Here is a 15,512-nt window from a genome sequence, read left to right as displayed (position 1 = left end):
TATTAATTATATTAGTCACAAAGACCAACCCTGGTTCACTGTTGGAGGAAACTACACAACAACATGAGCATCAGGAGTTAGGGGGTCACTAGAGGCTACTTTGGAGTCTACGTACCACTGCACACAAATCTTTTAGAGGGAACTTTCAAAGAAAGAAAAAATATGATCCCAATACTTAAACAAGTTTTGTTAATGTGTTTCATGTAAGCAATCAGTTTTTAAATTCAATCTGATTTTGCACTGAACAAACAGGCCTTCTGGGAAGATTACCATGTCAGTGCTAGGGTGCTAGGGTAGTTATCTAATAGTCTCGCATCCATTTCTATGCAGGCAACAAATTCAGGAGAAGCTGAGTTTTCAAGTCTTAAAGAAGAGTCAGAGAAAAGTCACTAGACACTTATAGCTATATGAAGCAGGGTTAGCTCAGTGCCCAGATGTGGATCTAGCCTTTGGAAAGCTACCTTCTTCTGTGCATGTCAGCAGGCAGCGAGAGTGTGGATTTCACAATTCCACCATTCTAGTCATGTGGACTGTGACGTGAACAGTGCGCCTCTGAAGTTGTACAGCAGGGAAGACAAGTTGGGACCAGTAAGAAGACCATGTAGCTGGAACCTGGGCAGAAATGGTATAAAGAAAGCAGCCATCTTATATTCTTTATGGACTCCCACAAAATTACCAGATATAAAACTAATTAATATCAGAAATTTGTATAGTGGATAACTTCTTTAACGATATGCTAAGGAGTGGGAATTAAGAGGTGCCAGTAACATTTCCTCAGATTTTGATTCTCTGTGAAACAATGTGCATATATAGAGAAGAAACATGTTCCAGGATTTACAGACTAAATTTAGTGATAACAAAAAGCAAGTCCAAGGAACATGTTTGGTATGTTTTTGTTAAACCTGCTTAAGATATAAAAGCTGCTACTGTGGACCGTGTTGATATTATAGTTAATAACATTCATTTGAATCATTTATATTTTGTATTTCCTACACAGATAATGTACCACAGCATTCGTTTAGTTAGTGACATCAATCATACTGGGTTTATTGTGAGTTGTAAAAGTTACATTTCTAACCCATGTATGTCGGGTGGTGGAATATGTTTCATCCTTGCATCCCAGATTCATCATCATCATCATCATATTATTATTATTATTAATTTGTATATATTTGTACCTATCTGTACATTTATGCCCATGAGTGCAGTGCTTATGGAAGCTAGAAGAGGGCATCAGACTGTCTGGAGCTGGAGCTACAGGCCGTTGTGACTCACCTGATATGGGTGCTGGGAACCAAACTTGAGTTCTCTGGAAGAGCAGGAAACACTCCTAACTGCTACTAACACATCTCTCCAGCTGGTACCCAGATTCTAACTCTGCTTAAATAAGATACATAAGAATTGATTGTTTAGCAAAATGTCAAGAATCTCCAATTACTCCAAGACAAAATATTCTTAGTGCCAATGCCTTATTTGTCTGTGTCCTGTGGGAATACCTGACAATGAGAATTTTTCAGAAAAATTTAAAGAAAGGCCAGGGCTTCATCTCTAATTTCTGGAAACTCTCCTAAAGAGAAAGAAATGAACATATTTTTGCTGGTACTTTTAAACTTTACTTGGAAATAATTTGGTAGTTATAGAAAAGTTACAAAACTAAAATGGAATAAAGTGCATCTATGTGGGTAGTTCCATTAGTTATTTTTCTGTTGCTCTGATAAAATACATAACTAAAAGCAATTTAAAGCTTTCTATTCCAGAAAGTCCATAATGACAGGGGAGGCATGGCAACAGGCTGCCAGAGGGGGCAGCTGAGAGATCACATTTGACTGGATTTGTCCTTTGCTATCTTTATTATTTCCATGACTAATTCTGTCAGCTTTTCATCTATTATCTATCCATCTACAGTCTATCTAAAGAGAAGTATACAATGCATATAGTTATTTTCTATGAACACTGTGTATCTATGAACTGCAGTAATGCTTTAATTTAATCTGCTCTATACTTTGAATGCTGTAAATTGGCCTGAGAATGTCCTTTAAATCACTTGTCCACTCTAGGATAGGATGCAGGCTAAGGTCAATTTAGTCCAAGGTTAAGGTCCAGGAGAGCCCAGCCTAGAGCCAGGTCTCTTTTACCTTCTTTAACCTGGATCACTCGTGCAACTTTAAATTACCATTTATAAGGTCATCATTTGTGAACCATATGGTTCTTCTCTCCCCTTTTATCAGACTACTCTTATTTGGGATTTTCCAGTCCTTTTCTCATGATTTGACTGTCAAGTTTATGCTTTCTTGGCTACAATACTCCAGAGTGACAAGCACCATTGTCTGGGTGTCATGTCTGGAGACACTCAATACTCACCTGTCCTTCACCAAAGGTGATCATTTCCGTGGCCCAAGCAAGATACTTACTGTTCAGTTTAAACTTTGAAGCTGACAGTTGTTGGGGGGACTTTAAAACTACGAAAATATCCTGTTCTTTCTAACCCCGTTCCACTACCCCCTCAACTCTTACCAGTGCTGCTTCCTCTGCGACACACAGAGAGAGAGATGAACACAGAAGGCCACAACCGGCCAAAAGTGTAGAGAATTAAGAGACTGCAGAGTGCACGTTCCTGTATAGCACTCATGTTAAACCATTGCAAAAGAGGGGGCAGAGAGAGTGTAAGAGCCAGGGGTGGTACGTGGCCCTAAGGGAGCAATCCTTTAGGCTTCTGGGAACTTGCTCAATGAAGTTATAGCAATGGTGACAGCATGAGCAAGACCCATGCAAATTCCATCAGGCAAAAACCAGCATAGAATTGGGGAAATGTGAGGGAGGCCCTAACCTTAGCTGAGGACCTATTGGCAGCTGATTACTGCTGGGTGAGGGAGTCAATCTTTAAGAGTGATATTAGGTGTGCTAACCAAGTTCCAGTGAATGAACTCACACCAAAGGACATCTGGGTACACAGACTTGATTGGATAGGCCTTAACATATATGACAGAATACATAAATACCTGTAGGTAGGCTATGGGGGTGCAGATAGGAAAGAGGGATCTAAATATGATTAAGATGTATTGTATGAAATCCACAAAAGCTCATTAGGGATAAACATCGGGAAAAGGAAATAACCTGCTCTTTATCAAGATTTCCCCCTAAATTTAGCATCTACTTTTGGTTCTTGCTCAATCTTTATTATCATGGTTACAAAATGATTTTTGGAACTCCTACCTCCGTATTAACAAGTTAGCTCCCAGAATTCCACTGTAAGAGTCATTTCCTTTTCTGCATTTGCTTATTTATTTATTCAATCATTTATCCATTTTTACCAATCCTCATCTACTTATTATCGGGATTTCTGCCTTCTTTTAACGTTATTCAATAGTGGATTTCACAGTGCTTTTGACTCCAAAACTTCCCGTAGTTGGTGACCACAAGCCTCTGTGTGAGCTGGCTCCTGTGGTACTCGCTCTTCACTTGAAGCTTCATTGAGGTACAGCAAGAATCCAACTGCTGTCAATTTCCTTTCTTTCTTGCACATATTTCCAATACAGTCACTTTAATAGAGTCATTTCCTTTTCTGCATTTGCTTATTTATTTATTCAATCATTTATCCGTTTTTACCAATCCTCATCTACTTATTATCGGGATTTGTGCCTTCTTTTAGCGTTATTCAATAGTGGATTTCACAGTGCTTTTGACCCCAAAACTTCCCGTAGTTGGTGACCACAAGCCTCTGTGAGCTGGCTCCTGTGGTACTCGCTCTTCACTTGAAGCTTCATTGAGGTACAGCAAGAATCCAACTGCTGTCAATTTCCTTTCTTTCTTGCACATATTTCCAATACAGTCACTTTAATATGCTGTCAGAGCAGGATCCTTTAAAAATTATGAGTAATTTTATAACTTTATATCATTATTCATCATTAGCTATAACCAAATACAAAATGTGTAATATGAAAGTTTCCTAATCACCTTTTCTAGAATACCACCACTATTCAGATCAAGATGTGAAATGTGTTTTACATCTCAAAATGTTTCCTTGACCCCTTCTGTATAAGATAGTATCTCCTCCATCAACCTTCTATCCCAGTTATAAGACAGCATCTCCTCCATCAACCTTATATCACAGTACATCAGCTTTGCTTATTCCCCACCTTCATGTAAATGGGCTCATTCAATATATGCCTGTTCAGAAATGGTTCTTTTTGTAAATCATTGTGTCTAGGAGATTCCTTCATGTATTTGCTTCATAGTAGTATTTGTTTTTTTTTCATTTTTATCTAGTGTTACACTGAAAATATTACAAGTTTTTTTGATACGTTATTTATCTTTTGAAAATTTCATACATTTATACAATGTATTTTGATCATATCCATCCGTCATTGTGTCTAGGAGATTCCTTCATGTATTTGCTTCATAGTAGTATTTGTTCTTTTTCATTTTTATCTAGTGTTACATTGAAAATATTAGAAGTTTTTTTGATACTTTATTTATCTTTTGATAAATAAAGTACATTATACAATGTATTTTGATCATATCCATCCACCACCACCTCTGTCCAGTCCCCCCAGTTCCCTGACACCATCTCCCTCCAATCCTCATTTTCTCCTTTTCATTGCTGTAATCCCTTGAATGAGTATGCTTCTTGGTAGGTTAACCAGGCTCCAGCAGATGGACCACAATGAAGACTATTTGGGAATGCCAATTAGATTCTATAGGCCTTATGTCTAGACACACACACACACACACACACACACACACACACACACATACATTAGAGTACATTAAATTGGGTGGGGCATAGTAAGGGGAGGTGTGAACAGGGCAGAGGATCTAAATATGATATTGTACAGGGGCTGGAAAGATGGCTCAGTGATTAATAACACTGGTTGTTCTTACAGAAGACCTGGGTTCAAATCCCAGCACCCACATGGCAGCTAACAACTGCCCATAACTCTAGTCCCAGGGGATCTGACACCCTTCTGACCTCTGCAGGCATTGCACAACAAGGTTGCACTTACCTACATGCAGGCAATACACACATAAACATAAAAAAATAAATAAAATTAAAAAGTATTTATATAGCACAAAAATTCCCCAAAATTAAAAACGGTGAAAAAGTAGTCCCTTGAGTCCAATTAGTGCTACCCATATGAGTATGGGTGTGGGGTCATCCCCTGGTGGGTGAACAGTCTACCAGTTGTCACATCCCCAAATGAGAGGGAGTCCCCCCCCAGCAGTCATCAATTGCTAATAGCTCTTCCAAAAAGGATGGGACCTCATGGGCCCCTCCCCCATTCAAGCCAGAATAATTTTACTAGGTTAATCTTGTGCAGGTAACCATAGCTACTGTAAGCTGATATGTGCAACACCCTTGTCATGTCTAGAAGCCAACATTTCATAGCTGTCTTCCCCCTTCTTTCCATGATATTCCCTGAACCTTAGATTGGGAGAGGTTGATCAATGATTCATTCACAGCTGAGCACTCCGTTAGTTATACTTGGCCTTTGACGAGTTATGTTTCTCTGTATTAAACATTACTCACTGCATAAGGAGGCTTCTCTGACCAAAGTTGAGAGCATCACAAATCTATGGGCATAAACGAATATTTAGAGTGCAGTTTGCTGGCATGACCAGTTAGCAAAGCAAAAACAATAGGTTCACCACTTAGGGCCTATGGTTTCTCCAGACATGCCTTTTGACCAGGTTTACAGTACCAGGCATGAAATTCCTCCTGTGGAGCAGACCTTATATCCAATCAGAAAGTAGTTACCTTCCTAACTGCCATATCACTATTGTACCACTGGGCACATCTTGCCAGGCAGGTCAATATTGTAATATGCAGGTCTAGCACTGGGTGAGACCACTGATGTCCTTCCCTGCCCAGCAACCTTCATAGAACTCTCTGACAGTATGTAAGGTAGCCCAGCAAGGAGAGAGTTCCCTGGTCAGTCAAGGTTGGTTTCTCTATGTCCTACATCCAAAGTAAGTGGTGTCTTCAGCAAAATAGCATTTTCATCTATTTAGGGTGAGCAATCAGAAGCAATGGCAATACCTGTGTTGTTTTAGGTACCCCTAGGGCTTCTCTGACCAATAAATAACCCATTGAGAGGTAGGCTGTATGTGACACTAAGATTTTTGTTAACCTATATATTTCAAAACCAGTGTTGTCCACCCATGCAGAGTTCTTCTGTTCAAACCTTTTTCATATATATTGCATTTTAATTAACCTGAAACTAAAGAATTCTATAACTTCGTTGTGCTGGTGGTCATCTGGATTTGAGGCCCTTGTATGTAAATCTTCTATGAACATGCTTGTCTACTTATAGGACAAATTTAAGTTTACCTAAGCTTATACAAGCACATATAAAGTCTCCAAAGGATTTGACAAGTTTATATTAACACCAATAATGCCTGTGACTTGTAATTGTTCCATAGCCTCACCAATAATTAGAACTGAATGATTTTTATATTTTAATCACTGAGGTTATGATTTCCTATAAGTTATGACATTGAGCATCTGTTCATAGATTATTATCCACTTTGATATCCTCTTCTTGTGATGTGTCCTGTCAAGTTTTGGGTCCATGTTTTGAAATTGGGTTGGGTTGTCTTTTTCATTCCTATTTGGGTTCGTGTGTGTGTGTGTGTGTGTGTGTGTGTGTGTGTGTATGTGTGTGTCAGGGAGAGAGAGAAGAGAGAGAGAGAGAGAAGGAGAGAGAGAGAGAGAGAGAGAGAGAGAGGGGGAGAGAGAGAGAGAGAGAGAATCTTTTCCCTGTCGGCACCATTCCATTTCACTCTCATAATTATGTCTCCTTTTCACACAAAATGTTTTAAGTCAATTTCTACTACACATTGCATTTATGAGCATAAAAATATTTGAAACAATTTTGCTTTATCCTCTTAATGGGAAGAACATCCACAGTGATAACCCCTATGTGATTCTGAACATCAGAGAGCTGTAACGTCAGTCTTTTTGCCTTTATTAGTCTTGCTATAAGGTAATCAATTTTAATGATGTTTTTGAAGATTAAGTGTTTTTGCTTCACTTTTCTTTTGTCTTCCTGATTTCAATTTTTGTTCACTTCTGCTTTTCTCGTTGCTGCATCCTTCCTTCCTCCTGTTTGAGATTTTTTTTTCTTCTTCTTTCTAAGTTCCTGAGGTAGTAATTTGTAGTATTTGAGGACCTTCCTTTTCTCCGAGTAAGCATTTAATGCTATACATTCCCTTATTAGCTCTGTTTTAGTTGTATCCCCACATATTTGGAATGCTACAGTCTTAATGGTGTCTTGGGATGAACAGAAGCTGGTAGTTTCAGTGGATCTGCATCCCTATTTAGTCTATTGTGCTTACTGCTTCTCAATATTATATTTTAAGAATCTCTGTCAATGGCCAGGCGTGGTGGTGCTCGCCTTTAATCCCAGTGCTTGGGAGGCAGAGGCAGTCTGTGAGTTCAAGGCCCGCCTGGTTTACATAGTGAGTTCCACATGTGCTTGTCTGTCTGTATCATGCATGTATCCCCTTCTACTGAGTGAACCTTAAGTATCATTAGACAGCTGTTGATTAGCCCAAGATAAAAGTTCCACTATTGCACCAATAGAGATTATTTGCTTTCCCAGTCATTGCTGTGATTTGTGGGCTTTACAGCTGGGTAGGACCATTGATTGGATTTCTCCCTTGACAGCTTGCATAGTCTAATACTGTGAGAGTTAATCTTTGTGGAGGAAGCTTCTAGATCAATTTCAGCTCAATTGCAACACATCCTGTGTCCTAAGTATGTCCTGTCTTGGCAATAGGGTCTTACCATCAAGATCTGGGAGGTAATCAAGGGCTTGGCAACAACCTATATTATTTGGGGAGTCTCTTGGACTACCCTGACCAACAGCTTAAAAGGAGGTTTCACTTTCAAACTGGCACTGTGATTTTTCTTGTATAGCTTTCTGCTATACATATGCACTCATAGATACATGTAGTCTTCAGTTATCTTATTACATAATACATTTCTCTTTGTCTTTTCATACTACCTAGGCATTATTTATCTTTTTCCTCTTTTCTCCCCCCAAATAGCTCTCCCTCCTCTTTCTCCAGTTAAAGTACCCTCACTTTCCCCAATATACCCCTTCCACATTTTCACTATCCATTCATCGGTTGAAGGACATTTAGATTGTTTCCATTTCCTAGCTATTGTGAAAAGAGCAGCAATAAACATAATTGAGCAAGAATCTCTGCAGTAGGCTATCAAGTCCTTTGGGTATATGCCAAGAAGTGATACCGCTGGACCATACAGGAGATCTATTTTTAGCTTTTTAAAGAATTCTCCACACTGATTTCTATAGTGCCTGCACCAGTTTGCACTCCCACCAGCAGTGAATGAAGGCTCCCCTTTCCCCATATCCTCACCAGTATTTGTTATCTGTTTTCTTGATCCTAGCCCTTTTGACTGGGGTAAGATGAATCTTAAAGTAGTTTTAGTTTGCATTTCCCAAATTACTAAGAATATTGAAGAGCTTTTAGGTATTTCTTAACCATTTTCATTTCTTCTTTTGAGAAGTAACTTCAGATCTGTGGCCCCATTTTTCAATTGGGTCATGTTTTCTTGGTTCTTTGTTTTTTGAATTCTTTGCATATTCTGGAAATTAATCCTCTCTCAGATCTATAGCTTCCAAAGATTCTTTCCCACTTTGTAGGCTTCCTCTTCTTCATTGTTTCCTTTGCTGTACAGAAACATTTTTATTAGTTTTTTAATTGAATTTTTACAAATTTGATACAATATATTTTAATCATATTTAGATTCCCTCCCCTATATACACTCTTCTTAGTGACTCCTGCCCAATTTCATGTACTCTGTCATGTATATGAAGGCCTATCAAGTCAAATTTATGTCCCCAAATACCCTTTGATATGGGTCCATCCACCGGAGCCTGATTAACCTATCTAGCATCATACCCTTAAAGAAAAGTGACTCTCCCTTTCCCAGAAGCTATTGTTTGCCAATAGTTAGTCTACTAAGGTTTGGGCTTCTTCCCACTTCCCCACTTCTGTGCTGGAATTTTGTCTGACTCAAGCTCATGTTAGGTCTTGTGCATGCTGTTACCTGCTGATGAGAGTACTGATCAGCTAGCTGGTCAGGAAAACTCTGTTTCCCTGTGGTTTTCCACCACCACTGGCTCTTATAATCTTTTCACCCCTTCTTCCACAATGATCCCTGAGCCTTGGGTGGCAGAGGTTTGATTCAGGTACCTTATTCAGGGAGAAGCACTCTGAAGCCTCTTATTCTTTGCGTTTTGGCCAGTTGTAGCCTTGGGGGTTAATTACCATCTCTTGCATGATGAAGCTTCACTGTGACAGTTGAGAGATACATTAATAATCTTTGTGCCCCTGTTCCACTAGGTTTCCCCAAGCCTTAGGTGTAAAGGTTCCATTGTAGATGTGCCAGTTGGGACTGGGATCCTCACAAACCAGCTGTGGAACTTCATCATAGTCTCTATCTGTTGGGGAAAAAAAGCATTTTTGATGAGTGGTGAGGTACAGTTGTCTGTAAATATAAAGATATGTATTTAAAATATAGTAAGACATTATGTTGATCTAGGAGAGTGACAAAAATAGGTCTCTAGGGTCTATGCCACCTCCAGCCATGGGTATTTGACTATGTATAGAGTATACCACACATGGGTTCTCTCCCACTGAGTGGACCTTAAGTCCAATACACAGCTGTTGATTAACGCCAAGATAAAAGTGCCACTACTGAACCAATAGAGATTATTTACTGGGCCAGTTATTGCTGTGGTTCATACACTTTACAGGTGGATGTGATCATTGATTGGTTTTCTTCTTTGGCAGTTTGCATTGTATCTTCTGATATTATCAGAGCTAGGCCTCAGCGAGGAGGCTTCTAGGTCAGTTCCAGCTCAAGTCCTGTGTCCAAAGTATGTCCTGTCTTCAGCAATAGGGTCTTGCCTTCAAGTTTGCAGAGGAAATTGCTGTGGCAATACCCTGTATTATTTTGGGAGTTTCTTGTACTACCCTGCCCACAACTTGAAGGGAGTTTAATGAGATCCTATATGTCAATTGTTAATGTTAATTCCTGAGCAAATAAAGTCCAATTCAGAAAATCCTTTTCTGTACCAATATCTTGTAAGGTATTGCCTATGTTTTCTTCTAACTGTTGCAACATTGCAGGGTTTCACATTGTGGTCTTTGATCCATTTAGAGTTGATTGATTTTTGTGCAGTGGGATATGGGTCTAATTTCATTCATCTACCTGTGGAGACCTATTTTCCAGGTCAGCAGACATGTTTTTAAAAGAAGCAGTTATATTTTAAATCTGTATTTGTAAGTTGTTGATGTCACAATGAATTCAGTTCTCTGTGTACACACACTCACAGCCACACAGACTCTCATGTAATCGTATGGATACTGTCACATAGTAGAAACATCATGTGGGGGTAGATTCTAAAGGATGTAGGGTTACATGAAAGAGACTTGAATACGATGAAGACTAAGCAGGAGACTAACAGATACCCTGTGATTTCCTAAATATAATTAGTCATAAACAAAGGAAAATGTCTCTTAGACTAGGAGACAAGTGTGCCAAGGATTTTTTATGGAAAGGGGTAAAGTAACAAAATAGCTACAAGTAGTTATAATATGTTGGAACTGGGTAGGGCTTTTTCATCTTGCATGTGATCTAGGCCTTGCACTTTTGTGGATGAGTTACTGAGATCCATTCTGGCAGAGTCAATTGCCCAGTGTTATTTGATGAGAATGTGCTGGTCCTGGGATGACATCCAACACCCTTGATTCCCACCACAGGGATCTTCTCCTGACACCACTCAGTCAAATATTTCATGAAAAGAAGTTATGAATATGAAATAGAGGAAAGAATGTGGAAATGTGGTAATAAGCCCACAATGAGTTATAGTATGTGGGGAGACAATGGGGATTCGAGAAAAGTGACTGACTCTGAGAGGGATTGTTGGAATTAAAGAAAGATGTGAGAAAAGATAATAATCAGAAATAAAATGTGATAATAAAGAATTCAAGACTTTCTGATAAGAAAGGTAGTATTTTAAGCCAATTTTTATCAAAGTAGTATCTATTTTAAATTACTTCACTACTAAACTACTCCATTTACTAAACAGTAAACTGTTAGGAAAATATATGTAGCTAAGTGTGGTAACACACACTTGTAATTCCAGCATGTGGGGCAACGGCAGGCAACTACTGCAAGTTTGAGGCAAGCCTGATCTACATACCAAGTTCTAGGCCAGCTAGGGCTATGTAGCTAGACCCTGTCTCAAATAGTTGATAATAATAATAGTGTATTTGAACTCATTTGAAAAAGGGTAAGCCTAAAAACAGTAGCAATATTAAGTTCCTAATCCTCATCTGGATTATGAAATGTGTAAGAAATGGGAATTCAAAGATGTATTTCTCCATATCAAGAATGAGCACATGGGTGTGGGTGCTTGGAAAGATGACTCAGTAGTTAAGAGCACAGGCTGCTCTTGCAGAGGCCCCCCGGGTTTAGTTCCCAGAACCCACATGGTGGCTAACAATCATTTGTAACTTCAATTTCAGGGGATCTGACACCCTTTTCTGCCTTCTGCAGGCATTGCACAACATGAGTGCACTTATATACATGCAGGCAAAACACCCATGTGCAATAAATAAATAATAAATAAATAAGTAATAAATAATTTAAAACAGAAAGAACACATGGAATCAAAGAAATATTGAGAAATCAAAGATCAGCTATTCCCCCAAAGAACTTATCTTCTTGTTACAGGCATGACTCATGAATAAAAATATAAGAGAAGAGGGAATCTCAAATGTTTTAAACAAATATCACCACATTAATTCATAGGCGGCATGATTTCTACAATACTCAGAATTGTTTGAGCTTACTTCTTTACTTTTTGTACCTCATTAAGAACCTAAACCTGTATGTCATGATTATAAACTAAAGATTCATTCACCTATGTCCCCTTGCAGTAAGACTCATCCTTAACAACAACAAAAAGCAAAAACAAAAACAAAAACAAAACTATGTTTAGCCACAGATACAAGCTATATGATGATGTTTCAAATGTAACAGATAAGTGAATTTAAACTGTGGTTGGACTCTGGCTTAGTGATGCATATGTGTAATCCTAACACTCAGAAGCCTGAGACAGAAGGATACAGTTCAAAACAGGACTGGACTAGATTGTGAGTTCAAGGCAAGCTTGAGCTATACTGCAAGATTCTCTCTCAAAACTTCAAAACTTCATGCATATGTAGTACATGAAATATATAAATTTAGCAAATCAGTATACAACCATCCCGCCATACCTGTGTGTTCTACATTCTCAAATTCAACCACTATTGGGAAATGCTATAGGAAATCTACACCCACACTGTACACATACAGATTTTTTCCTTGACATTATTCTTCATGAAATGCAACATAACAGCTGTTTACATCAATTCTAAGTTGTAAAAAGCATGGTAAGTAATCTATGTAGAGAGGGGAGGTTGATCTGAGAGATGGGGAAGGGGTTTGAATATTATCAAAACGTATGAAATTCTCAAGGAAACAATGAAAGTATTATTTTAAAAAATAATCTAGGGGGACGGAAGAGATTGCTTAGCAGTTAAAAGCACTGACTTCTCTTGCAGAGGATCTGGGTTCAGTTCCCAGCACCCACATGGTGGCTAACAACCTTCTGTTACTCCAGTTCAGGGGAATCCTCTGACTTTGTGGGTATTGCATGACATTAGTACACTTATACACATGCAGGTAATATACTAATACATATAAAATTAAAAATAAATGAAAAAAATTTAAAAACCTATGAAATAAACAATTTTCAGATGAGTTGACATACACAGGAGAATGTACTTATATTTTATATAGGGGTCTTGAACATTCTAGAATTTTGGTACCTGTGAGCCCATCCCCTGTGGACATCATTATACTCATTGAGGGCATAGCATCTAAATTCAGGAAGACATGGATATAGTCACCAATTTAGCTATTTATCAGTTTTTTAATGCTCCTTTCATCATTTTCTTTTTTCTTCTCCTCACACCCTTCTTTTATTCAGAAATAACTTTTGAGCATTTTCTGTGTGCCAGGCTCATAGCAAACACAATCTCAGGGAGAACATGGAAAGTTTAAAGGGAAGAGAAATGTGGTGTGTCAAATAAACATAGGTGCCGGTATATCAGAAATGAGTTGGATGTGGGCAATCCTAGTCAACTCCAGATAAACGATGGTAGATAAGGATGGAAAGATACGTTGAAGTTGGGCTGGGAAGGGGTGAGGGTGAATGCCAGAATCAACTATTTCAGATTAACATGGGAACACCAGGTGAGGTAGCACTCCTTTAATCTCAGTACTCAGGAGGCAGAGGCAGGTGGATTTCTGTGAGAGCAAGGCCAGCCTGGTCTACATAGTGAGTTCCAGGCCAGCTGGGGCTACAGGAGACCCTGTTTGAAAAAAACTCAAATTAACATAGGAAGAACTGGCTAGCAATTAGAGATCAAGTGGTTAGAAAAGCAGTTCAGTACCAGAAGGGCAAAGGAATAGATCATTTCAAGAGAGACAGACTATGGAATATTTCAAAGAAAATGATGGATTTAATTGTTAAAAAGACTTTGAAAGCCTTTTTGAATGACATTAGTTGGGAGATGAAGTTTGAAAACCATGGAGGGAATAAAAGAAAGGGTCAGGGGGTAAGAAATGGAAATCTGGGGGATGTGGAGAGTCCATAGGAAGGTGAAGCAGAATTAGAAGGAAATAGAAGAGAGAGAGGGAGCAGTGAGGCCGAGGACAGATACAGTGTCCCTAAGATGAAGAGCACCAATGCACATGTGATGTGAAGGGGAGAGACCAGTGGAGAGAGACTGGAGATGGGGGTTGGTTCGTGGCCGGGGGTTGGGGGGGTGTATGAAATAAGAGGGAACTGACAGCTGGAGGAGAGAGCCTTGTAGACCCAGAGCAGGGCTGTTTTGAGACCAAGGGCAGGAAGCCATACTGAGATAGCCTTTGTAGCAAGGTGGTAAGGTGGTCTGTGTACTCCAGGCGGGCCCTTAATAGACAGAAAAGTGACAACATCAGGGCAGAAAAAAAGAGCAAATGTCAGAAGCTTCAGAAAGACAAACATAAAAGAGTTTAGCTCATCAGTAGTTTCCGTGGTAGCATCAAACCACTTCTGATTCACTCCCCTGGAAACCCTTCTGGTCCCTCTGCTGGGTTTTGTGGAGTGCTGTAACCAGACAGTGCTAAGTTCAGAAGAACATGAAGCCTCTTTGATCTCCACCTCCCCTTCAGGAACAGTGGTCCGGGGCTGTGGAAGACAACTCCTTTTCAAACACTGTTATTTGTATTATATGTGACCAAAGGAAGATATAGTTGAAAGTTCAAATAAATAGGTATTTGTGTAGAGATAAATGCACCCTACAACTTAGCAGTTGTAGAAGAGGGTCATCGGTTCTGTGAATATGCCCAGTCTACATTGAAAACATCAATTATAAAAATGAAACCTTCCTACCATGCTGCTCTCAAGCTTGTATACACTTTTCCTCTGCCTCCCACCACTACATTCTAAGGGGCAGGTAAGAAAGCCCCTAAGGATTTCAGATCTGGTTCTAACCCTATTTGAGATCCAGGTTGGGAGAACTGGAACAGAGGGCTTACCCTGGACAGGATATCCTGCTCCACCACCAAGAGGCCAAAGCTTGTGCCCCAGGGGTGGCACCTGCCTTGGGGAGCATCAAAACTGGGCTCTGTGATCCTGAAACAGCCTCAGACTAGATCTCCTTGGGTCGTGGAGACTGTAGCAAGAGCTTGGAAAGCAGAGTAAGTGTATTTGGCGGGAGCGGGCGCAGTGCTGACTGGGCATCTTGGCTTCAGAGTGTTCCTGTTCGCATTAGCTTATGTGTGCCAGCAGCTGAAAGGGCTGCAGGCAGGGCAGGAGGCTGGGTGTCCAGAGTGCTAACCCCATGGCCCAGCGCTGGGAGTGGAGTTAGGGGGAGCCCAGGGCACAGGCCAGGGATAACCTGATCTTACTCCAGTCCACTAGTCCTTAACGGATTTTCTTTCTTCCCTTCACCTTTTTCTCTCTTTTGCTCTCCTTCCTTCTCTCTCTTCCTCGTTTCCCCCTTTCCCTCTCTTCCCCCTCCCACCCTGTCCCCTTCCCCTTCTTCTCCCATTCCCTCCCCTCCCCCCTTTCCATGTGTGTGAGCCTCCTCCTTTCCCCTCCTCCTCCTTTCCGCCTCTCTCCCTCCCTCTCTCTCCATCTCCTTCTCCTCTCAGCTCGCCGGGCGACCCTGCTCCTGCCTCCCACATTAATGGCGGCTTCTTCGGAGGATGACATAGACCGGCGGCCCATCAGAAGAGTCCGCTCCAAGAGCGACACGCCATACCTAGCAGAGGCCAGGATCTCCTTTAACCTGGGGGCAGGTAAGGACGGCCCTTGCTTTCCTCTGGGTGTCTGGCACCTGCTTCCTTCCCTGCCTTCCTCTTGGCTAGATCAGCCCCCGCC

At 40.2% G+C, this 15,512-nt stretch overlaps 1 protein-coding gene across 5 annotated transcripts in view; it reads left to right on the top strand.

Moving 5' to 3' along the window:
• Window positions 1-15,512, top strand: part of Phactr1 (phosphatase and actin regulator 1) — a 580,961-nt gene that overhangs the window by 18,078 nt on the left and 547,371 nt on the right. For all 5 annotated transcript variants that reach the window (XM_017797761.2, XM_017797765.2, XM_017797762.2 and 2 more), the window contains exon 3: window positions 15,284-15,430. In XM_017797761.2, coding sequence (XP_017653250.1) covers window positions 15,284-15,430 — 147 coding nt within the window. The remainder of the gene's footprint in view (window positions 1-15,283; window positions 15,431-15,512) is intronic.

Source organism: Nannospalax galili, unplaced genomic scaffold (assembly GCF_000622305.1).
Source record: "Nannospalax galili isolate Female #2095 unplaced genomic scaffold, S.galili_v1.0 scaffold72, whole genome shotgun sequence".
In the NCBI taxonomy this organism is placed as follows: Eukaryota; Metazoa; Chordata; class Mammalia; order Rodentia; family Spalacidae; genus Nannospalax; species Nannospalax galili.
The sequence above is the reverse complement of the archived record's forward strand: the minus strand, read 5'-3'. Positions and strand labels throughout refer to the sequence as shown.